Source organism: Corvus cornix, chromosome 18 (genome assembly GCF_000738735.6).
Source record: "Corvus cornix cornix isolate S_Up_H32 chromosome 18, ASM73873v5, whole genome shotgun sequence".
Taxonomy (NCBI): Eukaryota; Metazoa; Chordata; class Aves; order Passeriformes; family Corvidae; genus Corvus; species Corvus cornix.
In genome coordinates this window covers 6,503,767-6,530,541 of record NC_046347.1, presented here as the reverse complement: position 1 = coordinate 6,530,541, position 26,775 = coordinate 6,503,767, and the positions used below count along the sequence as shown (strand labels likewise).

Below are 26,775 nucleotides of genomic sequence, written 5' to 3'. Positions count from 1 at the left end.
CGTGCTTTCACTATATGAATATAGAAATTTTAATAAACTCATTTATAAATGATTGTCTGTAATGCTGCTGTACAGTGCATAAAGAAATCTAATTAACCATAGTGAGTCTAGCAGCACTTCCACTGTCAGTCAACAAAGCTGCACGACATGATGAAATTATTATGTGTGCTATTTGCTCTATACACAAATTAACATTTTGGATGGTTGCTACCATGATCCTTTTACAGGCTGAACTTCAAATAAAGTAAAACATACACCAAATAGAATTAAATCTAATTGAATAATGTAATACTAGCCTCAGTCCATTTCTCCCCAATCAAAGATGTAATAGCTTTTGTAATACTAATTATTAATGACTTGCAACTTGTCAAACAGATTTTTAATAGTTGAGTTAGGATACCCACCAGCCTGTAATTTTAAAATTGTCTTTTATTTACTACAATTACAGATTTTAATAAGGGATGAACACCTAATGCACTTAATAAATTTTGGCAAAAGATGGTTCCTGTATTCTGCACCTGCAGTTCAACTGAGAAATTATTATTATGATTCTATTCAATAGCAGGGCACTTAAATAGTATAAACATCTCTAATTCCAAATAAAAGTCCAATGGCTCTGCAGAAAAACCCACACAAATTTATGTGAGCAAACCATACAAGAAGAGTAGATTAGTGGCTCTTGGTTTTGGTAAAGGTGAGTGTATAAGAGATGATTGACATGAAGAAGTAATAGTGTGGATAGATAATTTTATAAACCCCAAAACACTGCCTCTTCCTTCTCTAGCCCATGGGATTTACCTCATGTACAGAAAAACAGGCAGTATGTTCTCCCTGTCCCACGGTGAGGGGGCATGTGTGGCAGGGATTGGCAGTGCCAGAAGGTGGAAACCCTCAGGAATCTCAACCTCTGGGACCTCCAGCTCCCCAAAACTGGCCTGACTGCAATCATGCCTGTCCTGTCACCATGAGTGACCACAGGGGCAGGGCCTAAGGGATCAAAATCTGTCTTGACATACCTGATCAATAGCTCTCAATACTGTCATTTGCCTCTTCTCCTCTCAGCAAAGTTCTCTGAGCTGATCAAAGACACAATCAAATGCTTAATCTTAATCATATGGGGAAGTATTTCACTGAATGAAGACTTCTACTGGGGCCAAGTTAGTCCTTACATCTCCAAGCCTTACTTTAGTTTACCACTTCTATTATTTTAATGAAGAGGAAAAAATTCATACTGTTGCCAATAAAGTGATTTACAATATTATGCATGTTAGTTCCAAACATTTTCCAAGTATTTTTTTTTCTTGATGCAGATTATAACTGAAATTCTACCCTGTATATACAGCTTACTCATACTAAATGAGGTTTTTCGTTTCAGTGATTAAAGGCACAAGGACAGAAAGCAAATTGTGGGGCACGAAATAACTTGTTCATGAAGGAGTTAAAAGTGTTCATCAAAAGGAGCACTTTGAAAACACAGGAAATTCTGATCCATCACTTAGCTGTGGTCTTGTGTGACATTTACAACAAGTGTGTATATTTTGAGATAGTTGACAATGACATCTTTATGTTTTTGTTATCAAAGCTTCCATCTCACAATCGCCTTTGGTCCTGAGTATTGTAAAAAATGTGCCAGGGTTATGGCTGTTCATACCTCTCCACTTCTAAGTGGTACAATGATCAGAGAAGAGCAAAGTTTTATGATCCCTTCAAGGTATTTGAAAATGACATTAAATGGCGTTTATGAAGATTTCTAAAAGTCAGAAGAGTCTTCTTTTCTTTTTGTGGGCTTGTTCTTATCCTTTTGAATTGTGATAGATGCCAATTCCTCCACTCTCCTTCTAGAAAAATACAAAGTGTAAGTTTCACACGTCCCATAAATCCACTCGTAGCACCTGCAGATCAGTCATCATGGACTTCTTTCAAGCAACAGCTTTTCTTAGGACTCACATGGTATTTATCACCAGAGCTTACTGTGAGCATTAACTGCTGTATTTTTACATCTTTGTGAGGAGTAGCCTCATTTTACAGAGGAAAAGTGAGGGAGATGAACCGATTTAGAACCAGGCATCAGTACAAGCAATTCATCCTGGAACTTGGAAGATTTACAGGAAGGAGTTAGGAGAGAGCTGTTTTCTTCTGCAAATGAACACAAAAGTTCAGTTCACACAGGAGCTGAGAAGTGCCATTCCAGCTGCAGCTATTCCAGTTATTGACTACAAACTGCAGTTGTGCTGTATACAACACTGTGTCTCTCCAAGACTTAAAAAAAACCCCAAAACCTGAGTGCATGGTCTCTTTTAATCACAGGAATAATTCCATTCGCTCAATTACTTTTGTGATTAAAGTTATCCAGCTGGCAAAAGGCTGAATTGAGGCTTAATTTCAAAGGAAATGTGCCAAAAATCAAAGGGTGAAAGTCCCATTCACTTTAATGGGGAGAAGCTCAGGCCCATAATTGCTGCTTTATGGACATTTGCAACAAGTGAGAAGTTGCAGGGAACAACATTTAATGTTAAGTTGAGCATCTTAATCTCTGGTTTCACAGTACTCATATTAACTGATTTTGCTTAAAAAAATAATACCAGAGAAGTAAGTAAGGTATTTTCCTGCAGAAAAAAAATCTGTTTAAAGAAAACCTTGACTACAAAATGTTAAAAATCTAGAGACAAGAAGGATACTAACTACTGAGCATGGTTCCCTTCCTTCTTAATTGCTATTCATAACTGCAGAAAAAGACAATGTATTTCCCAGAAAAAACAATATGGTTCATGCATTAATACAGAAAAATAGCAACTAGAAACAGGCAACAATTTCAACAAGACTGTGCCTCACATTCCACAGCTGCACAAACCAAACCTTCCACACAGAGTGAAGCCAAGGAATGTGACTTTTTTCCTAGATGCTCCTCCTTTAGGTTCTAGAGCAAAGCTCAGGAGAGAACAACTTCTAATGAGTTCATGCACCTCGCCCTGGGCAGCCACACAGGAATCAATGTGTGCTCAGAGTTTACCTTTTTCCTGCCGAATGTCCTGGTGGCAAATCTTAGCACAATGGGAAAAGTGGCAAAATACCTCTTACATCCTAGTGGGAACATGAGTATTCAACTCAAACCACCCCAAAAGCAACATGGACTTAAAATTTCCAGCATAGCTACCTTGACTCACACATCCAGAATATTACTATGGTATTGCAATCACCATTTCTATAAAAAAATTATATTAATCAGGCACCAGGTGACAGTTGGCTGTCAAAGTCTGTAATGCGGAACCAGTGAGATCCATTTCAGAAAATTTTTCAAGATGTGTGTTCTTTTTTTTATAGTGAGATGACAAAGAGTTCCCAATATCAAAAAATACACATTGCTTTTGATCTTTTAATAATTCAAGCTTACAAGAGACAAGGATGGAGGCAGAGAAACAGAAAGGACAAAGTTCTCTTTCCTGCTTTGTAGCTACTGCAGGTAGCTGTAGAAATAGTCTCCCTCACACCAACAGAAGTTGCCTGAATGTGGCAGAAATGGTCTTGCACAGGTTCTGAGGCAAGGTGCAATTACAAGCAGTGTGGGAAACCAGCCACCTGTGACTGTTGATAAAAGAAAGGGTCATAGAAGAGGCACCAGTAGAGGCCAAATAGCCCTGTTTGCCTTAAAGACACTGCCGGAACACTGGGAGTTTGGCACAACTTCCATCCACCCATAATCTCTGATGTGAGTCACAGCCAAAAGCTGGATTGGAAGAGTGTCCCTTCTCATCATCCCCTCCCTTGGACTATACTGCAGTCAGTTAGTACAAAAACAACCCTCCCCCCAAATCCTGTTCTTTCCTATTTTTAATTATTTTTAACAGGCAAGTTTCCTAATCTACTCCCCAGCTGTGGGAAATACAATACTATAAGGACTGTAATCACTGCACCACCTGAAGTCAATTTTATCTGGTGGCTTTGACACTAGAAAAAAACCCAACAGTTTTCCTGCTCTATGTGCCTACTCAGAAAACCCCAATTCTGTGGGTGCCAAACTGAAAAGAATCCCAGAGAACCTACTGGGGTTTGTTGAGGAACTGCAGGATCACATAACATTTTAAACACGTTGTGACTGACTTCTCAGTTCCAGAAAAACTAAAGCACTGCATTTTACATATGTCTTTTTGAATTAGAAGAATGTTATTTCACAAATACTTGATGCCTTAGCACTGTTTGCTGGAGTTCTGACATGAAAAACGGGGGTTGGACTGAAAAGAAATCTTTATTATAACGAATAGACTGGCTCACAGGAAAAACACTTTGATTGACTTCATAGTTAAGTGTCAGTCAACTACCTTCTTCCTCTGTTGGGGGTGTTTTCAACTTCAAATAAATTGCATCATTATCTCTACCAGCAAAATGGAAATTCCATCTGAGTTTTGATAAGGACTATCAATACAAGAAAAGAATTACCTTAATGCCCATTGCACAGATGGGTTCTTAGAAGGCTGTATTTTTATAGTGATATGTTAAATTTTTTATCAGTTTTCCTAGTGAGATCAGCATTATTTATAAGCACTGAAGACATCAGAAAACACAAGCATGGCAGTAACAAAATGTGCAACAGGAGCACTAGAAATGATGTGGCAACATTACCACTGAGTATTTATAGCTACCTTCTCAGCAATTCACCAGGGGCTTTTCAATGCTGACTTTCTTAACCTCTGAACAAGAAGTTACTTAAGCATCTTTGTAATTTGAGTGGGGCTACCTAAAAGCTTAAAATGAGACACGTGACTAAGAGGGCTGAGCTCAGACACAGACAAATAGCAGATTGTTGTGGGCAGAAGATTGCTGACAAGGATGAATTCCAAACATTATAGCCAAGCCTTTGAGCCCCCTCCTCCTTGGTGACTGGGACCCCTAAAACAGCACATCCCACACATCCAGGGAGCCGAGCAGGGAGGGCTGGAACTGCCTGTGTTCCCTCACCTCTTGCTGGCCAGAGCTGCTGTATCACCTCAGACCTGGGGCACTGATGAGCCATTGCTACTCCTGAAGTAGCCCAAGTCAATCCTGCCTTTCTCCCTGCAAATTATCAACCCGAATTCCCTGCAGAATTGTAGCCCATTTTATAAATGCAAGCTAATGAGATACAGGCAGCTCAGCAGAAACCACACAATGTTGGCACAATCAGTATTTTAAATTGTTTCTTAATCCTACACTTATTCCTTGAGATTGGAGTTCCACAAACAGAAAAGAAATAAGTAGCAAAAGTTTGAGTAGACAAATTTTTGTTTCTTACTTTTAAAGAAATGTGTATGCAATTCTTTATCATAGCTTTAAATGTTTTCATGGAATGCACAGAATTTTTCAGGTAGGTTTTTGACTATTTATTGTGACTTTTGCTGTCTCTGAAGTTACTAGAACTTTCATGGAAAGATATTCATATGTACAGTCTGAACACAAAAGCCTTTTCTGTATTCTACAAACAATTAATTTAGTTGCAATAAAAGACTACTAGTGCAATTTCTACCTGAGTATAAGTGTAAATAAAGAATAACCCTGAGACGAGGAGGCATGGTGTAGCATTTATGTGCTTTATGAAAGCAAGGTTCAATGCTATCATTATGATAATTTATTCCAGGCAACCACTTCCATCTCAGTAGTGGTTAGGGTCCAATTCTGGTACAGATTGGTAAAGTTCCCTGAGCTGGACACCAGCAGACTGATGGTTTGGGTTATCTTCTACTGCCCATTTGGATTTGGGGACCTGTGAGCATCCTTCCACCTGAGTGAACTGCAGCATTAGCCCTTTCTTTGATTTTGATGTAACATTGATTTTGGTTCATGCTTGTATCCCAGGCTACTCCCAGTGGTAATTTAGATGCTGACTCACAAGTCCTTCCATCATCCGTGCCATGGGGCCACAAGAAAGAGCAGGAACTGTTCCAGCTCTGCCACCTTAATTGCTGGAAACATGCCAGAATCTTTAGCCAACTTCAATAGCAGGCCCTTATTGATGTGATTTATTTTAACAGGATTGAGCCAAGGAATGCACAGGAAAACTGCTGTACCTGACTGGGGGAACCTTCAGCAGGGCAGAAATGAGGAATGGCAGCAACCTCTTCCAGTGACACGGGGGAAGCCACAGTTCAACCCATTTTGCTCAGAAGTTGTCCAGTTCAGAATAATTTCTACAACTGATCTTTCTTGATTCAAGCTAATTTTGGTCAAATGAGTCCAATGCTGGCTCCTCTGAGCAGGTATGAACCTATGTTATGTTGGGATTAAAACCTTTTAGCATGTGGAGTTAGTAAGCACCTTTTAAACTCTGTTCACAGTTTCTATGTATGTTTCTATGTAAATCTGGCCTGAAGAAACTTGGGTGTCCAGCTTGTAATTAATACATCAGGTGCTTCTTAACTGCCTGAAATCCCAGCTGAAAATCTGAGATAGTAAGATCCTCACAATCGAACTACACGAACATGCTTCAGAGACCTGTCTGAATCCACTTTGCAGTCAGTTTAACTTCCAGACACATGAGTAGTCAGTCCAATGACTCCAGTACAGCTTAAAGGTTGCCAAGATGAAGTTCAAGAAGTTTAGCCAACTGTGTAAATAGGAATGGAATTCAAATAAAGACAGTAAATATCAACCCACTTCATTTTAGTGAGTTACAGGAGTTTTGAATGGAAACCCCTACAATCAAAAATGGGTGCTGCAGCCAGAATTTTGTCTGTTTGGAATGTCCCTGCATTGTACACAGCAGAGTGATGTTCTGCTCCTGCCTCAAGTACACCCTGCTATATTAAACCACTTCCCTTGGGATCAAACAGACTGTGCCAAATTCTGCAGTGAAAGCCTGATCCAAACATCATCTCAGTCTGCAGAAATATTCCAATTGATTTCAGTGGGCTTTGGAACAGGCCTATATTGACATCCATTCAACTTTATTGAACTAAGTTTTCCTGGGGAGCTTCAGGAGCCAATATGGCCATAATGACTTCAAAGCCAAGCGTGAAGGCCACTGCCAGTCAAATCACATCACAGCAGGGAAATGATAGCTGAATGAACTCATTGTTATTTACCTAGGTTTAAAAAACCTCAAGTTTCCAAGCTCACTACTGTATTTTCCAGGAGAAGGAAACTTCCTATTTTGCCTTTGATCCCTCACAGATTTTTCACTCTGAGTCACAAACTACTTATTTCTCACAGGCCACTGAAATAACTGTAAAGTTTGCATGAGCATGATAAGCTTACTAAAAAGATGTGTGAAATTTAATATATTTGGGACTTTTAGCTACCTGCTAGGAGCCAACATCAACTACCTAATTTTTTCCTGCCATTAAACTCATATTAAAGTCCCACTGATCATCAGTAAGAATTAAACATGAGGTTGCCCTTAGGTTTTGCTATTCTCTCAACACCAATTCAGTTCTTTGCTGACCTAGTGGTCAACACCCTTTTACAACAGGTCATCTCACTTCCTTGAGACATTTATTTCCCCACATGTAATGCCATTAATTTCATGGAGACTAGTTTGGGAACAAGTATGACTGTGTAAATATAAAAGACAAGATCTCTTTGGGTGTTTATTATGCTCTGGATTTGGATGTTATTGGAAGAAATTATTTGGGAAAGCCCAAAAGACAATTTACAGGCAAATCCGTGGAAAACATTAATCTTTCTGAGTAAAGGAGTTTAGTAAACATCAATGGAAATCTTTACTGAGCATTTCCTAGAGTGTGCTTACATACATCTAGACTAGAGATAGATACTGCCACTCATACCTTGTATAATCCCAGGAGATATCAATCTGTATTTTATTTTAGTAAGGCATAGAGAAGAGAATTGCATAGAATACTTGAAACTTAACTATTAAAATGATACTCAGCACTCTGCAAATCTGTCAGGGAAAGGATTCCCTCCTGCTGCACAGCCCCATTGTTTAACGAAAAGTCCACCAATATACATGGGGATTCCTCTCCATAAGCCTTGAATGACAGTCTCTCATGTCCAGCCTCACTGTTCTCACTGGGCAGATGATGGCAATTAATTTAATAGAATCCCGAGTCTCTTTGTAAGCTGTAAGAGATGGAGTAGACATCAGCAGAGACTACTGCAGTGCAAAGAGCACTTGCACTACCCTGGGAACCAGCAAAATGAACACAAGCATCACACTATTAACTGCCTGCAGTCCAATTCTTCCTTTCCAAACAGTGATGATTTTGTCCCATCCATTTGCTTCGAAGCACTCAAGAAATCTGATCTGCCACAATTAAATACCATCAGGTGTATTTGAAACCTGGGAGGTCTACACGTCTCAGAGATGATGGAAATAACAACGTAGCTCTGTGGTTTCTTCTCTTCAAGATGGTTTCCTTCCCCATTCAGAGATCCAGGCATCCTCCTTTTGCTAGAATCCATACAAAGGTGCATTTTACAAGTTCGCCCTTGTTTGCCCCAAGTATGCCCAGGTTTGAGAGCTGTTTACAAACCAATCTGTTTTCAACCTATTCTGCATGCATCCCCCGCTGGAGTGTTTGTAATATGACCTCTGCACACCTGCCAAGAGCTGGGAGATCAGTTTGATACCCAAAGCATCTCTCTCCCTCCCCCTTCCCTCTGCCTTGCCGTGATCAACGAAGGCATCCGCAGTCGAAGAGGTTGCACCTTCTCACACCTGCCTTGAGCCGGGATTTTCGTTTGCAGCCCTGAGCCCCTGTCCGCTCCCTTCTTCCACTACAGCCCGAGCCATCCCGCCGGGCGCCGCGGCCCAGGGCAGCCCCCGCGCACCTCCCCGCGCCGCGCAGCACCCCAGCCCACGGCCCTCTGCCTCTGCCAGCGCTGCTTTGCTGCGCTCAGTTCCCCCATCCGCAGCCACGGAACCGGGCTCTCCCCGAGCTAGGTGCGCCTCTTCTCAATTTTTTTTTTTTTTTCCTGGGGTGGCGGGGGAGAGCAAAATCAAACTGGCCGTACATTTGAACCCAAGTAAGCGGCATTCTCTGGAATGCACCTGCGAAGACAGCCCGGCGAACCGGGCGCCCGTGGGAGATCGGTCGGGCGTGCCCCCCTTCCGCCCCTGCTCCGGCCGGCCCGGTCCCGGCGCAGAGCGGCCCCAGCGCAGAGCGGCCCCGGCGCAGAGCGGCCCCAGCGCAGAGCGGCCCCGCCGCCGCCGCCCGCGCAAGCACCGCCTCCGCGCCCGTGCGCGCCGCCGCCCCAGCCCCGCCGTGCCCGCCCCTGCCGCCCGCGGGGCCCCGCAGCACCGGCTGCAGCCCGGGGACATGGCCCAGTAGCCGCGGTCCGGGGAGCAGGGGGAGCTCCGAGCAGCTATGGTACCTCCCGGCAGCTGAGGTGGAGGTAGGCGGTGGCAGCCGGCGGCTCGCAGCGTGACCTCGATTTGTTTTTGGGACTGCAGGCTGGAGCGGCACGTCCGATGAGCTGGGAGAGATAAAAAGCAGGAGGATTGGGGGTAAGTAAGGGATTGCCTCAAAACTGGCCATGCTTTTTTCATTTATTTTTTTTTAAATTTATTTATTTTTGGCCGGGGGAGGGAGGGGAAGCTATGCAGAACTGTTGTGCCCGGGGAATGCTATCAGATATGCACTGCAGCGCGGGCACTTCGCTAACTCTCGGTTGGAGCCTCCCGGTGCCCTTCCGCCACCAACCCGACAGAAGTTCGGGTCTGAATCTTTTTTTTCCTCTTGTTTAAATAAGTTTTAAAATACTGGCGTCCTCAGCCAAGCCACCCGGCGATGCGCGCAAGCCACACTTGATGCAGACTCCGCACTTGTGCCGTTCGCACTGAGGGACACACACCCCCACCCCTCCTCCGCTGCCGCACACCCCCGTTCTCAGTTACGGGGGGCTGCGGGGGCGCACCCCGGGGCGCATCCCGAGGCGCATCCCGAGGCGCATCCCGGGGCGCATCCCGGGGCGCATCCCGGGGCAGGCGCTCGCCGCGCGGGGCAAGCCCGACCCCTGCAGTCTCGCGGCGGAGCAGCCGCGGCGCGCCGGGATTGCGGCGGGGCCGGGGAGCCGGGGCTGCGCGCTCCGAGCGCGGCGGGGGTGGCGGGGCTTGCAGCGGGTATTAATCTCTTTCCGCTCATTCTGTAGCAGCAGCAGCAGGAGGGGAATCCCCCTCCCTCCGCCGCCTCCTTGCCCGGCATGCCGGCACTGCCCCGCTGAGACGTGCCAAGAGTTTTGGGGTTAACTTGCGCCTGGCCGCCCCTGGAATAGAGACTCTCCGGATATCGGATCGGTTGGGGTTTGTTGTCTATGTCGTGTTGGGAAATCTGGTGGATTTTTTTCTCGCTCGTGGAGGAAGAGCCCGGTGCCGGCAGTTGGCTTCGTGGTCTTTTTTGGAGGGCGAAGGAGGGGACGGGATCTCGCTTGAGCCGTGCGGAGATAGAGCTCGGACATGTGTTGTCAGCACGTCTGGGGAATACAGTCTGCAAGTCCGAAAGAAAATTTGCTGGGATCGTTCAAACTGCGATATTGATTTTTGTTATTTTTTTTCGCCGAGGGATGTACTTGGCATGAGAATCGGAGGATGGAAATTGTTTGGGAGGTGCTTTTTCTTCTGCAAGCGAATTTCATCGTCTGCATTTCAGGTATGCAGCAAGCACAGAAAGGGCGAGGGAGTGGGAGAGATACCGTACAGGGTTCCCAGGCTTGCCCTTATTAAGGGGCAAGAGGTACAGTTAAACCCAGATAAAAACTGTAGTTGAAAAATCCATGAATGATGTACTGTGAGTGGGTTGTGACAGAAATCGACTCTCATCACTTCCCTCTCCCCCTTAATTCCAATACGTGTGTCTTAATTATAATACATTGGTTGCAATAGACAACACAGTGTACTGATAAAGGAGATGCTTAGAATTCCCAGCGTACTTGATTGTGATAATTATTTGCAATATTGCCATAATCCCAGAATTTCATAGCTCCTGGAGTTCTTAAACTCGGCTGATGTGCAGATCTGGAAGGGTTTGTGGTTTGTTGATGGAGTTGTCATGTTCTGGTGCCACAGTTCAGGGGCTCCAAAGGGAGGGATAACAGTAAAGAATGTGCCTCTGCTTTTAAAAGGAGCTTTTCTGTGGCTGTGCTCTGAAAATTATTTTTTTTTCCTAAAAAAAAAGCTTCATTCAGAGAGCTCTGTAGTGGCTGGAATTTTTAAGCTTGCAAAGATTTCTCTCCCTTCAGTATGTGGAAAGTCGGGTAATTCCAGTTGTCACTAGAGCTTGTCCAATTAATGAATAGGCATGGCCAGGTGTCTAGTGTAAAGGATTGGAACAATTTATTATTGGGGAAAATACTCCCTTGCAAAAGCCCTGGCTCCCTTGTTAATTTGTCATGTTGGTCATGTCAGAATAATTATGTTGTGGGAGGCAGGAGCAGGAAGGTGGCCAGTTTTCTAGTTTGGGACACTCCAGGGAGCCCCATGGGGATGCAAGCTGCCTGCATCTCCTGCTGCTCCACTTCCCTGAAGGCTGCCTCTGCCCTCCAGCCATTGCGTAAGTCCAGAAATGGGAGCACAAGCAGCACAGGCAGGGCACTGCTGGGGGGAGATCCAGGGTCCTGATGGACATCTCAGTGTTCAGCCTGGATGTCCACAGGGAGAGGCAGCTCTAAAGCTCTCCTGGGACCATGCAGAGATTGGCCTGGGCTGTGTCCCAGCCGCAGCCCCCAGGCAGCAGCACCTGCAGCATCCCCCCTGGCAATCTGAGCCCCACTGTGCTTTCTGCAGCACCTCCCGGTTTATCCACCCTTCCAGCCCCTGGGCTGGGCAGACACGAACGTGGGAGGCTCAGCACCCCTGTTAATTTGTCCTGCCTGCACCTGTCCCAAAGCTCGTTTATTCCTGAGCAAACAGCATTGCTGTCGGCCCACGGTGTGCGTCAGCCCTCCTTCTATCCCCGCAGACTGGCACCATCTGCCACCAGGCACCCGGGTGACACTGCCAGCACCCCAGGCTGACCTTCCTCTTGTGCCCATTGGTACCATCAGAAAAATTTGCTCTCTCGCTTTTTAGAAGAGCAAAACCTGCTGCCTCTTGTCGTTGAAATCTCACACTTATCTATTTACCTCAGCGTGATGTGCCACCTGTCAAGTGCCCCTCAAATCAGGCACTTCTTAAAGTACCACAGTGGGAATGGCAAACTGCAGCTCATCGCTCTCTTGGCCATTGTGACAGTAATATCCCGAGACAGAAAGAAGCTGTCCCATTCTGTGCAGCTACTTACGCCATGCATTTAGCTATCAGTGTTCCCTGAGCTCCCGCCCTCCTTTCCTGCTCTTCATACAGGGGAGCCCAGGCTTCTGAACCAGTGGGATCAGTTCTGCAGGGGCTCCCATCGCTCTCCATCTCCCTCTAGCACTAATACCTGATACTGTACACACTCACACCATGTCTGCTTGCTTTTTCTCTTTTTTCTTCTTTTTTTTTTGGAGGGAATAAAGGGAATAAGTGAATGGTGGGATGCTTCTGCAGCATGGTCAAAGCTGCAGTTTCAAATAAATTTTGACCACATAGAGGATGTGTACATGCTTCAACCTTGTTTTCTTTTTTTCTTCTTCACGGGGATTTTTATTTTTTTTTCAGGAATCCTCACTATCTGTAGTCTTAGTAAAAAGGATTAAGATCTGTAGATATCTGACTGGCAGTAATGCTCTGTATGTTGCCTCTGCCATCCTTTTTACACTGGGTTTTGTAGCAATATTATCTAGCTGGGGTGTCTGGATAACAGTGCAAGTAGGAGAAGGTGTAATGAAGCCTGTTAAGGTATTGCCTCAGCACAGGATTGGAGACACTGTATTTTTAGCACTTCAGCACTGGTCATTCATTCAACATTTTACTTAAAAAACCCACTAGTTGAGCACTAGTGCTGCACATTATTGGAATGTGAATTAAGGAGTGTGGCAGTATTTCTTTTCTTTTTTTTTTTCTTTCTTATTCATTCAGTTGTTTCAGCAGTGAAGACTCAAGACAGGTCTGCTGTACATGGATCTTTCCTGAACATTAGCAAATGCTTGATTCAGTGTCTTTTTAAACCTGTGATCTTCCTCCTGCTAATTCCAGTCATTATTTGGATTAGGGCCTATTAGGGGCTGCTGTTCAAAGGGATGATGTCATTCACTGAACTGAGCAGACTATTAAGTTATTTAATCATTATTAATAAACTTATTAAACACAGTTCAGTGTTATGTCTTTTGCTGTGTATTTACATAACATTTAAGTATAAACTATGCTGAATGTAGCACTTATGCTGTGTTTCTTATTTAAAGTAAGTAATGATGAAGTTAGACAATTGATTTTTTGGTGTCTCACATTCATGAATTTCTTGGAGACTTCCTACATGGAAAACAGTTCAATCTATTAAAAAGAGGTGTATATATATTTTCAAAATATTTTATACGTAACATTTTTTATCACTCAGTTACCTGTGTGTATGAGAGATTGATTGTTTTGGAAGAAATGATACTGAGATTTAGAAATTTGTTTTTTTTTTAATTACTGGCTCTTCCATGTGTTTGGGAAGTAATTTATCTGTGAACTGAATATTTTTGTTTTCTTGGCATACTAAATTAAGGCTTTTGCTACTTGGAATTGCTCATTTGAAAAGAGAATCTAGTTTCCTTGTGCCAGATGTAAATGAGAAATACGAACAGGCTGAAGGACCACGAAACCCACTTCTGTCCTTTAGACAGAAATGAAAGCCCTTGCTTTCCTTCGAAGTCATAATTATTCCTTTGAGTTGTAATCTCTGAGGAAAAATAGTCATGATTTGTATTATGACTTTTGAGGTTTTTTCCTTTTAACGATACTGTTCAGCATAGAAGGAGCACAGAGCAGAGGAAGTAAAGGTGTCCTGTAGACAGAATGCTGGAATAAGCCCTCAGTGGATGTTCCTGTGAAGATGCAGATACTCCTGGCACAGGGATTATACTGTTTATATACAAAGAAAATAACAGTTGTTGTATGATGTCCAGAATTGCCTTCCTGAGCAGTAATACCACCAAAGACAAATCCGCATCAGTGTTCTCAGGTGGCTGTTGATCCCGTAATGGCTGTCACCTTGGCTTACACAGTTATTTGTATGAACCGTGAGGAAGGGTTTTTTGTGAATTTAGATATTAACCATCAACTTCAAGCAAAAAAGCTAGGAGGTTGTTTTCAAAACTTTGCAGGATACTTGGTTTAAATAAGAAAATGAAGCTGTTGTGGATATTGATTGAGAAGGTTTCCATGTACATTTTCTGTTAATACATCAACAAAATTATTTATAAAATCTGCATGGTCATCTTTGTGCCTTCCTATGAATTGGAATACTACCTCTTATTGGTTTGGCTTCTGGGAGCTAATATGGATGAAAGCTGTCTTGTTATTTGGAAGTATTTTCATCCTTTTCCATGTCCTCAAGGCACAGAGGGCTGTATCCCTTTTATGATGCAACTTCTGTGGCCTGTCTGGCAGGACACAAGTACCATAAATCATGTATGATGAACTACTGAGATGGTGTAAAAAACCCCTCTATCCAGGAATTCCACTGTGTATTGAGCATCTGATGTGGCATCTCCTGGCACTGGGGACTAGAGGTGGATTTGGAGCACATTTGCACTGCATTTTCTGTCTTGCTGCTTCTGCAGTCTCTGAGCTCTTCTTACCTGGCATAACACAGAAATGTCCCTATAGGAACTCTAAATTATGCCAGGGCTGGAATTACGTGCTGAATCATGGTCTCTAAGGTCTGATAACTCTTCTTCTCATAACATCACACAACCTGAGATAATTCAAGCTAAGGTACTCTTGTAAAAGAGAAGAATATCAAAGTTCTAACGTCCAACATTAGATCCAACATTAGAACAGTGAATGGTTCGTTATGTTAGGACAAAAATGTTGAAACTGTGTTAATTATCCTCAGATAGTTTCACAGAAATAGCTTTTTCTGTCACTTTTAAGTAAGATATGTAATATTCTAGGGGAAGGAATTATTCATAGCACAGATATATATATATAGATATATAGATATATAGATATATATATGAAAGTGAGCACTAGGCATAAAGAAAGGTGTAACATGCAGAGGGTTTCTGGTAACGAAGAACTTTACCCTATTTTTCCTGCTTTAATACCATCTCCAGAGCTTCGTGTCTGTGGGCAAACCTTCACGCCTGCATGAGTTTGTTGATGTTACTGGAAATCCACGTGGATTCAGTCTGCCTGTTCACATTCACAGAATGAAGGGACCATAGGTTGGATCCAGAGATTCTCAGTTCCTTAGCTCTGGAATGCTTTCTCACTTCTGAGATTTTTTCTGCCTTCTCAAAAGGTATGAAGATGTTTCTGCTTGAAAATTCTACGGAAATAGCCTTATAGTCTCCTGTAAACGTCTGCTTTTACTTTTCCTTTTTTTGTGTGTGTCTTATTTTTCATCTTTTTTTATTTTTATTGTTAGTTTTACAGCTGGAGCGTGACCAGATAGGCGCTAAAGTGCTGAAACAACACACACGTTTGTAGCTTATGTAAAGGTAGTAGAAGGTAACGTTGATGAATAGTTTTTGCACGTACTATGCTGAGCTATTTTCCATCCAATAAACTGGTGGAAAGAAACTGGTTATTGCTGCTATTCCTTTCCAAATCTCAGTGATGTAGATACCCAGTTTTCAAACCTCTTCACCTTGTTGTGTTGCCTCATTGTAATCCAATTGAACTAGATACCAAGCCTCCAAGACAAAATTATTAAAATCAGGGATCAAACCTAACTCAAATAAGCACTCTCAATTTAAGGGTGCTCTTTAAAATGCAACTGAGGTTATAGAGAAGTTTTACCCTTTCTATTTTTGGAAAGTTTTCAGTTTTTAATTCTACAGCAGCTAGATTTTAAATACAGCAAGGATTGAAGTGGCTTTCCATTTGCATTATGAATATTCCTTGTATATGAACGAACAAGGAATTCATGCTTTCTCCGAAAGACTGGTTTTCTCTCTGTTGCTACTGGTCGCAGTATCACTTTCTTTCTTGGTTGAAAGGTGGTAATTTAGCTGAGGAGGAAGTTGCTGTTTTCATCGTTACTGATTGTTTATGGCTAAACTTAACATGGCAAAGAGTGAAGGGGATGATTGGCCCATCTGGGCTGTTAGTAGATAACTATGTAAAACTGTTCCATCATTATGTCATTACCAGCTCAAGCAGCAGACAAAACTACATGGCAGTTAGTTATGGACAACACTGAAATACTGTGATAAGTGTTATTTTGCTCCTGTTTTGTTTTTATCATCACTGTACACTGGGCTGGAAGGAACAGGAAATAGCAATCAAATTTGAATTGACTTGTTCAGAGGCAACACTGGACAATGGGATTGCATTTCCATTGTAATGCCATCAGAAAGTACAAAAGGGCCAGGACAGTATCAGTTAGCAAAAAAAGTTGCACCGTGGTAGATAAATTGAAACATTAATGGTAAATAAACAGGAAGTAATTTTCTTCAAAGGATAATAATCTGGCATTTGAGAGAGGGGAGGCTTTATAGCCAAACCTATTTACAGTTGAATTCAAAGTAGTAGAGTATTTTATTGCTGGTTTAACCACTGATAGTTAAAAAGCTAAGGGTCTTTTAATGGAATTTCTTAGAGATAAAATGGAAAGTTATTATTGTCATGAAAATAGATGACTGAAACATTGTAGAGCTGTATCCTGTGTAGCCTTTCTGGTGATGTAGTGCCTCATTCATGTGCATGGGTGTTCACAAGTGCAAACTTCCAATTTGTCAAGATGGCAAAATTTGTTATGCAGTGCTTAGCAGGTGACAGCTGAGGTAAAGGTAACCTAGATTTACACCCACCCTAGAAGTCCTGGCAACTCCCAAAAATGTTATAAAGGGCTTTGGTTATGGATAATGAAACTTGGGCCTTAAGAATTGCAAAAATTGAACTGTCAACAATTAGAAAAGCTTTAGATGACAGATGTCTGTGCTCCTGTGGAGTGCCAGGTACAGCCCATCAGGATCACAGCCCCAAAATATTGAATTTACTTTTACTCATCTTGAACAATGGAAGGTGGTAAGTTTCCACATACATTGCATTCTGAAATCAGTGGTCAGAACTAAAGAAAAGAAATACTTCCATTGTCAGAGGTATGTTTCCACATGAAAACATTTTTCTTTTGATTTCATGGATCTGTACCATTTGTATTTTTGTAGTAAAAATAGCATTAAACTTAAATGCCCCACAGTTTTATCTTTTCTTATATAGTTTCCAGAAAAATACCACAGCAGCTGTAAGCCACAAATAACTAATTAGGATGTACTTTTTAGTAAGATACTAAAATAAGCATAGAGCTAAGATTATATCCATAGGGTTATTTGTTCATTTGGACAGTCTTTTTTTCTCCCTTCATCATTAGTCCTTAACTTGGTCAAGCTTTAAGTATGGAATGGAAAGAATCGTGCACTGACTCGACCAAAGTGGCTTCTAAGCACATGCATGGAGGAGGCAGCTAAGCAACGTTATCCTTTTTTTTTCCCCTCTAAATGTGTTGGCATCTCTATGTTTTGGAAGTAGCAGTTGAGTAGATTAATTTAGAGGGAAACGTGGTTTCTGAAAAATCATCTCTTGTCCTTTTTGTGGGTTGTTTCCAACTGAAATTCTTTCCTGCTGTTAACTACTATAGAGCCCTCTTCTGCTTCAGGAATAGTTCTAAGATGATTTTTTGCTTTGCCAGCAGGACTTCTACGGATTATTAATGCTAAAAGAAAAAGATAATGAGTGCTAGTGAAGGGTCTTTTGTACATGTGAATATGGAAAACAAGTGTTGGAAGTAATGTTGAAGTGGCTATGTCCTCCAGCAAACCCTGCTGTTCCCAGTAGGATGGTGCTTGGGTAGCTAAGGGAGCAGGTCAGGAAGGGTTCCTGCTGCCACAGCTGAAGTTTGTTTGGCAAGGTGATATTCCTGGGCTGCTAGAAAGAGCATTAACTTGGATTTGCCATCATGGCAGAGGAAAGAAACTTCAGGAAAAAGGTGGTGCTGAAGATTTATATATTTATATATTTATACGTGCTGGTAAGAAAGGATAACAATACTTCGTAGCGTTCCTGAGAGGGAAATTTTATGCAGAATGAGGTATTTGTTTCTACATCAGTGGAATGCCACTTGGAGTTGAGGTCTGCTACTTCCCACGTAGGAAGCTGCTGCTGCTGGAAGGGAAAGGTGTTTGACCCTGTGGTGGCCCTAAGGCCACTGCTGGAAGGGAGACGTGCTTGAGTGACCCACACTGGTCCTAATCCTACTGCTGGGGAGTGTGTAAACACTGACTGACAGGCGAGTTCTCTGAATGGGACTGCTTGTCTGAGTTTTTCTATGAATGGAAGGTATGAATGAGAAGAGCTTTGCATTGTATTTCAGTTAAAAAGAATTTTGGTGTCAGTTTTTGGGGAATACACAGTGTTGGCCGCGCTTTCACAGATGGAGAAGCTGAGGTAAAATGTCATGTGGAAAGTCAGTCAGCAAGACTTTGAGTAGTTGCAGTCCATTTTCACTCTCACTTCTGCCTTGTAGCACAAGGATTGCCCTTACCCCATGTTTCTGGTTGGGGTGTGGGGCTGGATCCCCTCAGTGAGTGCAGGTCACAAAACGGCCCCTGGTGAATCCCCTCATGGGCTGGATCCTCCTTCTCTGTGCCTCTGTACTACAAGGTGTTTGTTCTCCTTAGCATACATGCAGTGAAGTTATTGTGAAATACAGTTTTGGCATACATAAGAATTAAATCAATTCAAATTTACCTTAAATTGGTTTCCAGGAGTTAGTGTGATATTAAGGTAAAATTCAGATCCAGACAAGGTTCCTCCATAAACGTGTTATTTAAATTCTGTTTAAATTATTAACATTCACTCAGTTGGCCTTTTTCTGGTTCTATTTGGGCTGTGAGTAACGAGTGGGTTCCTCCAAGTACAGCACTTCTGCCTCGTGTTTCACATCCCCTCAGTGTGGGTGTAGGTGACAACACACAGTAAAGGGCACCAGAGATTTTGGTCCTAAATTTTCTCTTTGAAGTTTGCTCTCAGCAGCCTAACAGGTGCCTTTCTATACTGGAATTCTTGGATATACTGTGAACACATATGTGAATTTGTTTTGAGGGGTGAAACCTCACCCCAGGGCATTTTGCCCATCCTGTCTGAACTCCTCCCAGTTTTTATTTTGCATTATCCTCACCTGGCTTCAACATTTGTGGTGTTTTGGGGTTATTTTTGTTCATATTCATATGTATAAGCGTGATCTTATTGTCATAGTGATTTTTGTGCTTGCTGGAAAACAAAGTAATCTACAAGGACTCCACAGTCTTCTCCTGCTTGCCCAGACAATACTGAGGGTACTGTGTGGCAGTAATTCCAAGTGGGATTTAAAGTTATCTGCAGATGCATAATTTTTATCTTCAGTAGCTGCCCTAGCACTCTCTCTAAGTTGTTAACAATTCATCTTTGCCAGTCTGTAATTGTGCCTTTGCTCTAGAGTCACAGGTATTTTAGCTCACTGTGAAACAGGATGGAAAATAGAGTAATAAATAATATGATTTATTTTATTAGGTAGCATAAGTATGTTATCATACTTGCAAGCTAAACACTGAGTCATCCTCTTTACATTTTATTTTGATACATTAACAGCCAGATTCAGCAAAATGCAAAACTTAAAAGACATGTTTAAGTGTTCTGCTGAATCTGAGTCTTAATATGTAATTGTATAAAACAGCTTAGATTAAGGATGTGCTGAAGTGCTTTGCTGAAGCAAGGAGTAGCAGTGGTATAATACATGAATAATACAAAATCTTTGGAAAAGCCCAGCTAAGATGAGCAAAAATTTTCATAATCTCTCTTTAAATTACGCAGTTGTATAGAAAATAGGTTTTTATCTGAGTAAAATAATCTCACTTCTTTGTGTGGTAAAGCAAAGATGCAGACTTTTCTACAGTGATTAGCATAGCAAGAGAAACTGTACAATTAGAATTCATATAAACTGGATTGTATTTTGTTAATTCTCACTGTATGGATGCCCTGAATGAAACAAACACTATCTTCCAAAATAGTAAACCCAACCAAAGGACTAAAAAGTGAAGTTACAAGAGGTGAGTGGCAATATGCAATGTTTTTCATATGTGAATTTCTGTTCCACTTTCTTCTCAGCACGAATTTTAGGTTTCTCTTGATTTGACCTCAAGTTCTGATATAAAGAGGACATCCAGTGGGATGGGGACACACCTGTGGACCAGGTGGTACCTACAGGGATGTTTGGGACACCTCATGCCAGTTTTGTGCAAGCAGCTGGCAGAGTTTAGATTGGATAAGCAGGGTTTAGTCAGACTGAGAGAAAACTGTTTGGGGGGGAATATAAAAAAATATTTGAGTCTGTCCCTCTGTCGGGGATCAAGCAAGGCAAACATGTCCTCTCCACTGCTAGTGGCATATTCAGTCTGTGTCAGCAGAAGAATTCCTCATGTTTTAAATGAGGTAAGGCTCATTTATAATATTGTGAATCAATTTCGACCACAAGCAAAAAAGTTTTGTACTCTTTATAAAAACAGCTGGACATCTCTGCAATACATTTACATCATATTTGTGTATTTGGATTCTATCTACCAAAGGGCACAGAGCTTGCAGACTTCCTCCTTTCTCTCCTCCAGCCCTTGTCCTACTTTGGCACTAAACAGCAGCAAGTAACTCTCAAAACTCTCCCATTTTTAGTTCCCTGCTCTATGTAACTGGGACCTTCTGTGTCTGCTGTGGTTTTATGTCTTGAAATATTTATTTACTTTGCAGTGATAAAAGAGCATTTCTGACTACAAGGTAGCCAGTATCTTCCTTTTAATGCTCCTGAAAAGGAACCTGTGGCTCAGATTTGAGACCACAGGCAGTAACAGCTGAATTTGAATCTTTTTTGCAAGGTCTGTCTTTTAATGGCTTCTTGCTGATAATTGTTGTGGAGGGCTAAGTGATGAAATGTGTCTTGATCACTTAATATCATCATATTACTGGTCATTTAAGAATTGATTCTAGTCACTGAATACTCCAGAAGTTAATATCTTTGAAATAAAGCATTCTTATATTTAAAACCAGAGTAGATGATGTAATAGTATTGCATTATTTTTAAAACTGAAGTTTTTTTGGATATAACTTTCACTGATATTATATAAACTGCACAGAAATAATCTCCTGGTATTTGCGTGGGATGACAGTCGTCAATTCCTACATGTTTATTTGAAATCTTACCTAGAAACAAAAAGTATTTGTTTTAGACAACTTTGTTTTGGACACTTTGCCAGGAAAGAAAAGAAAAGAGAAAAGATTAGTTAGGCATAAGCAGAGGTCTCTTGGTAAATAGTCCCACTGGAAAGATGCTGTGACCTCTGCTGAGGGGATTCAGGTATGGGAGAGAAAAGAGAAAAGAAAAGAAAAAAGAAAAGAAAAGAGAAAAGAAAAGAGAAGAAGAAGAAAAGAGAGAAAAGAGAAAAGAAAAGAAAAGAGAAAAGAAAAGAGAAAAGAAAAGAAAAGAAGGAAGGAATTCGGAAGGAAGGAAGGAAGGAAGGAATTCGGAAGGAAGGAAGGAAGGAAGGAAGGAAGGAAGGTAGCTTTGTTAATAAAAAGTGCAAAATAAAATCTTCTAAATCAGCTGTTAGTTTGGGGAGGTGATATGCAGTGGAACTGCTCAGCCAAAAATGCTGGCCTAGAGTTTAGTTAGGCATAAGCAGAGGTCTCTTGGTAAATAGTCCCACTGGAAAGATGCTGTGACCTCTGCTGAGGGGATTCAGGTATGGGAGAGAACTGTGCTCAGGAGCTTTACTGGTCACATGTCAGAATGATTTTCAATCACTTTGGTTATTGCTGGATTAAAATTGAGGCTGCAGAGATTAATGGTCTGTTGTTACTAATCCACTAAACCCCTGTTCCTGGATCTTTTAAATTGACTGAACCTATAGATTGTTAAGTAACTGAGAGATATGGATTTGTAATGGTTTTAATTGTCTTTCTTCATGTTTGGTGTCAGCAGTATCCTGTTATTTATTTATTGCTCTTTGAGACTGATCCTGGCTATTCTTGAATGGAAGTGAACTTTATACTTTATTTCCCCTATTCTATAGTACACTGAGTGTGCGTACCATTCCTAATAAATGTGGATGAAGAAAGTGTTACTATGTTTATATATGAGCTGGCATTAGTAGAAGCTAAAATAAGAACTATAGAAATTAAATGTTGGTTTTACATTGTGGTGCCACTGTCCCTAACTGTTAAAACAGCCCCTATGTCCCTTCAGTCTGTCTGCCATTAACAGGAGTGGTTCTCACCATAGGTGGGTTTTACTGACATTTGAAGATGTGGCCGAAGTCAAAATGGCTGTTCAAGCTTTTGAGGAATTATGTTTTCTAAACTATCAGTATTTGGAGTGTCAGGGCCCAGGGCTTTTCTCAGAGATCTAGCACCATGAGACAAGAATGTCTGGACTTACTTTCAGTACTTAAATTCTGTGCAGGTATAAAAAAAATTCCCCAGGTAAAAAACAATGTACAAATTAAAAAAAAGTAAACACAGAGGAATGAAATAAAGAAACCATCCATCTACTGAGACATGAGGTAACTTTGGACACTACAGTGCAGTGGTTTGGGTTTCAGCAGGGGTCTGAGAGTTTTAACAGGTCTCCATCAGTGTAGTATGGGAGAGACAGAAGTTAGGGCAAAGGGAATAGGCTGTGGAAGAAACCAGACTGTGATTGTGGCTGGGAGAGTTTGAGGGGCATTTAATCTGTAGGAATGGCTTTACATGAGGTAAGGAAAGGGATGGAGCCCCTTGTGTGCATGCTTTGGGCTCTATTTACCACATCTGTATGAAAGACTTCAAACTGGAATTGGTTTTTGGCTTTCATGTGTTTGCACTTTGGTGCAATACCCCATGCTAAAAGTAAAATTAAAGAAAGAAGGATTTAATTTTGAGTTCTAGAAGAATGCAAAATACACTCTTCCAAATTACTTCCTTTGATGAAGGGAGCTGAGTACCTGGTGCCCGCCAGAGTGGTGTGGACATACACAATCTCTGCATGACATACAGAAGGGGTTTTTTTATTTTTGTTTTGATTGAATAAATAATGACAGTCTATATCTAAACAACTAGGTTTTGGTGTTTATTTAAACTTCAGTGTGACTATCTCCTTAATAGGAAACACGGTAGAATTATCACCTAATTGTATCTTGCTCTGAATGGGGTTTTGATTCCTGTCTTTCTGTGATGAAAACAAGCAGAGTTTTTTTGCCTCTGTTTTCATTGCAGAAGTTGTGAAAGAGTCAGAAGAAAGTATATTTTTGCATTTTAACTGCACTTGAAATAATCTGCTTGGAAAAGGGAAGTAATCTCTCTTTGTAACTTGCATAAATTAATAACCCATTAAAATCACTGAAAAATAATGCATTTCTTATTTAAAGGGTCAGTATGTCATGACATTTGATGATTATTAAATTACTACAAATGCATTCTACATGTTTGTACTAGCATACAGCAAGGTAATGTGGCTTTAACATTATAATTGACTTGAACTCTGCCAGGGAATTCCTGGGATTAAAATAAACCCTTTATTTCATGCAACCGTCTCTGTTTCTGAACCCTGGTGACTTGGCTTATTCTTTTGCCTTCTGGTTATCTCAGTAATAGTATGTCTTGATTAAGGACTGCAAGGAGCTTTTGCATCTGTTCTTGTCACAAAGCTCTGTAGGATAAAGTAGGCCAAAGACACCTCATCATGCAAACTATGGACCTCCAGTTACGTCTTGCCCTCCAGATTTAATGTTGTGTTCAGGTAAAATTGGGACTATGGCAGTAAACCCAAAGCACTTAAATGAATTTTTGGCAAGCTTTCTTGAGGAAGAAGAAATTAATAATAAAAGACTGAAATGTATGTGACTGGATGAAGAAAATGAAGTTTTTGTCCTATCAGCTATTAGGAAATACTGTCCTACTTTCCTGTATAGGAAATACTTTATGTAAATCAGCATAACTCAAAAGAGCTGTTCTAGTTTGTTAACAAAGGAGCAAGCCCAGAGCTTAGATCCTGCAGGTTCAGATCCTGGGATGAGGCATTTTGGTGAGCCTGACTTTTGATCAGAATATGCTCACTAGCTCTGTTAACCTGAATTGTGTATTGCCTGGTTGTAATCCAGTTTCAAGACTGACTTAAATATTGTAACTCCTGCAAAATAAACATGTAGTCTGCTCGTTTTCAGGGATTTGTTTTTACAGCAGTCATACACAGAAAATTTGATTATTGATGGTCCATTTTTCTAAAGCTTCTGCCATCTCTTGCACTTTTGGTATTGCTGTTTTTTTCTCAGTTGCTCTTAGAGGCAGTATTAACAGATGGTAGGCATTGCTCATTAAATCTGCGTCTACACCTCTCCAAGGACTGCAAAGATGTTGGGAAACAGACCATGTTATTGTAGTGATTGCTTAGAAGCCTGGAACTAACTGTGCTATTCCTAAGCAGTTTTCAGTATCAATAGATTTTGAGCTGTTGCTATAGAGTATAAATATATTGGTGAAATGATTCTAACTTAGCAGATATGTACATCCATCTCCCTCATTTTTCATTCTGCATCTGAAATGAATTGACATTTTTCTGGTGGCCACTAGTAGTGAATCTGCTCTCAAATCAACCCTGCCTGAAATAGCTTTTCCTAGTGCTTTTTTCATTGGGATCTTTACATGTTATTTTAAACACCTTGTCTAAGAGTCTTCAACAATGCAGAAATGCTGAGCTCCAAAATACGACATGAGGTCCATACTGTCGCTTATAACTAAACAACTCTGTGAGAGGGATCATTAAGCTCCTCATAGACATCTTTTAAAAAAACCTGGTTTGAGGCTGATAAAGAACAAAAGCAAATTCTCACAGATTGGGTAAAATGTCTTGTGTTTCTTCCATACTTGCTGTATTTGTGCTTTGGCAGCGTCACAGTCAACAGCTCTTCCCTTTTATCTAAATGACTTTATGCTGCACATAAAACCTATATATGTGTAACCCTTAGTGGCCCACCTCCATTTCCATGTTACTTGAGCTGCCTTTCCTTTCCCTTGAGGTCACTTTCTCTATAATGCTGAGCTCTTCTTGCTGCCCTGTCCCCAGTTGGTGACACACTGAAGAGATGAAATCAAGAGATGTTCCATGGAACATCTTCCATCTGCCTCGCCCTGCATGTGCTTTTGCTGAAGAGGCTCTGCTGTGCGAGTTGAAAGGGTGTCATGCCAGTGTGGAATTCACTTTCCATATGTTTCTAAATTGGTGGGGAGAGATGCAGAAACCCAACTAGCAGATAAGAATTCTCATTTCGGCTCCTTGATTGTTCTGATTTGGAGCTGATGGGGTTTAACTGGCAATCCCAAACACATCAATATAACCAGAAATAGGGTGCTCCCTTCTTGCTCCTCTTAAGCTTTTCTTTTCTTTAGTAAAGTGCTGGATCAGAAAGGTTAAGTTATTGTTGATTCCATGGTTCATGGAGTGTTAAGATTTAGTTCCTGTTCATTTCATAGCTGACCTGTGTTAAGGATAAGGAAGCTCAAATGTGGATACTGCATTAAGTGGAAATGAAATCTACCCCTACCGTGTTTACAGAAAGAAAACAACCCTTCTGTGTTTGAAGTAGGCACAGCAAGGAGTAGAAATCCAGTAATGTCTTCTAGAATTTTGCATTTGTTGTTTATGATTTTCTGTTTTCTCATGTTCTGAAAGCAAAGTCTAAATGAAAAGGTATTTTAAATTAATCAGTTTCAATAAAGGGCTACAAAATACTGTATAGGCATTCCTAGGATGAAGTTAGCCTGGTTTGTATTAATTTAGTTTATTTATTTGGAAGATGCTGAAGTGAATCCAATAAAACCAATCTAAATCTATCCAGTACAATTTCTGACCATAGACAAGAGGATTGTCTACCTTATATGCACATTTTTTCTGGCAATTTACAATATACTCAGGGAGATTTGCAATATGAAGGAGCCATCTGAAGTAGCAACAATAAGAGATTTTTTAAGTCGCCAGCATCCAAAAAATGAAGAGTGGGACTGATATAGATTAATAGGGAGAATGCAGGTAATGGAAGATAGCACTGAGATTGGGTGTTCCATAGTGCACTTTGCCAGAAACAAATAAGAAAGAGCATTGATGACAGTCCACTTTCCTAACTGCTTTTGGTTCTGGTTCTAAATAGTCAGGAATTGGATTGGTAGCTCCTATGGGAACAAGACAATCCCTTTGTCTGAAGAACCACAGAGATAAGAGGTGTAGAGACCCTGACTGTTCAGTCATCAAATCTTGATTATTTTTTTAAAACCGTTAACTTGGAGCACAGAAGCTGCCAGAATCCTTGAAGACAGAATTGTTAATAACTTAAATGCTGAAGTTCTCCGCTGTGTTGCCGTTGACCTTCGAAGAGTCTGACTGCTTACTGAGATTATTTCATTAGTATTTGCACATTGACTTCCTGCCAAAAAGTCAATCTGCTTTTCCTTCACATGGTTTTGTTATTTGAAGGTCTTCAGCTGTGGAATAAAATCTGGTATGTAACAAAGAGCTGGCAGAGTTGGAAGCTTGCCAGTAAAAGCCTTCCCAGGTTAAACTCTGGTGATGCTGAAATATTACAAGTGTTTTATGTGGCCTCCTTTCCCTTGTGCCTTACCTAACATCCATGTTTCTGAAGAAGGGCAACAGTTAGTTTTTAGTTCCCACTGTCCCCAAGAGAATCTTCTACTTGCTATCTACAGGGTGGAATTTATTTTAACTTGGGAGC

General features: G+C 41.2%; 1 protein-coding gene and 1 long non-coding RNA gene across 4 annotated transcripts in view; both read left to right on the top strand.

Moving 5' to 3' along the window:
* Window positions 1-9,182: 9,182 nt before the first annotated feature.
* The window catches only part of CA10 (carbonic anhydrase 10), a 188,507-nt gene continuing 170,914 nt past the window's right edge, over window positions 9,183-26,775 (top strand). Inside the window, exons 1-2 of one of the 3 annotated variants that reach the window (XM_039562227.1) lie at window positions 9,183-9,436; window positions 10,081-10,577. In XM_039562227.1, coding sequence (XP_039418161.1) covers window positions 10,517-10,577 — 61 coding nt within the window. In that variant the 5' untranslated portion in view covers window positions 9,183-9,436; window positions 10,081-10,516. The remainder of the gene's footprint in view (window positions 9,437-10,080; window positions 10,578-26,775) is intronic. The other 2 variants (XM_039562229.1, XM_039562228.1) reach the window with 2 other exon arrangements.
* Window positions 17,030-22,527, top strand: LOC109145714. The gene is made up of 2 exons (XR_005603331.1): window positions 17,030-21,374; window positions 21,760-22,527. It is a non-coding gene; the product is annotated as an uncharacterized LOC109145714 (long non-coding RNA).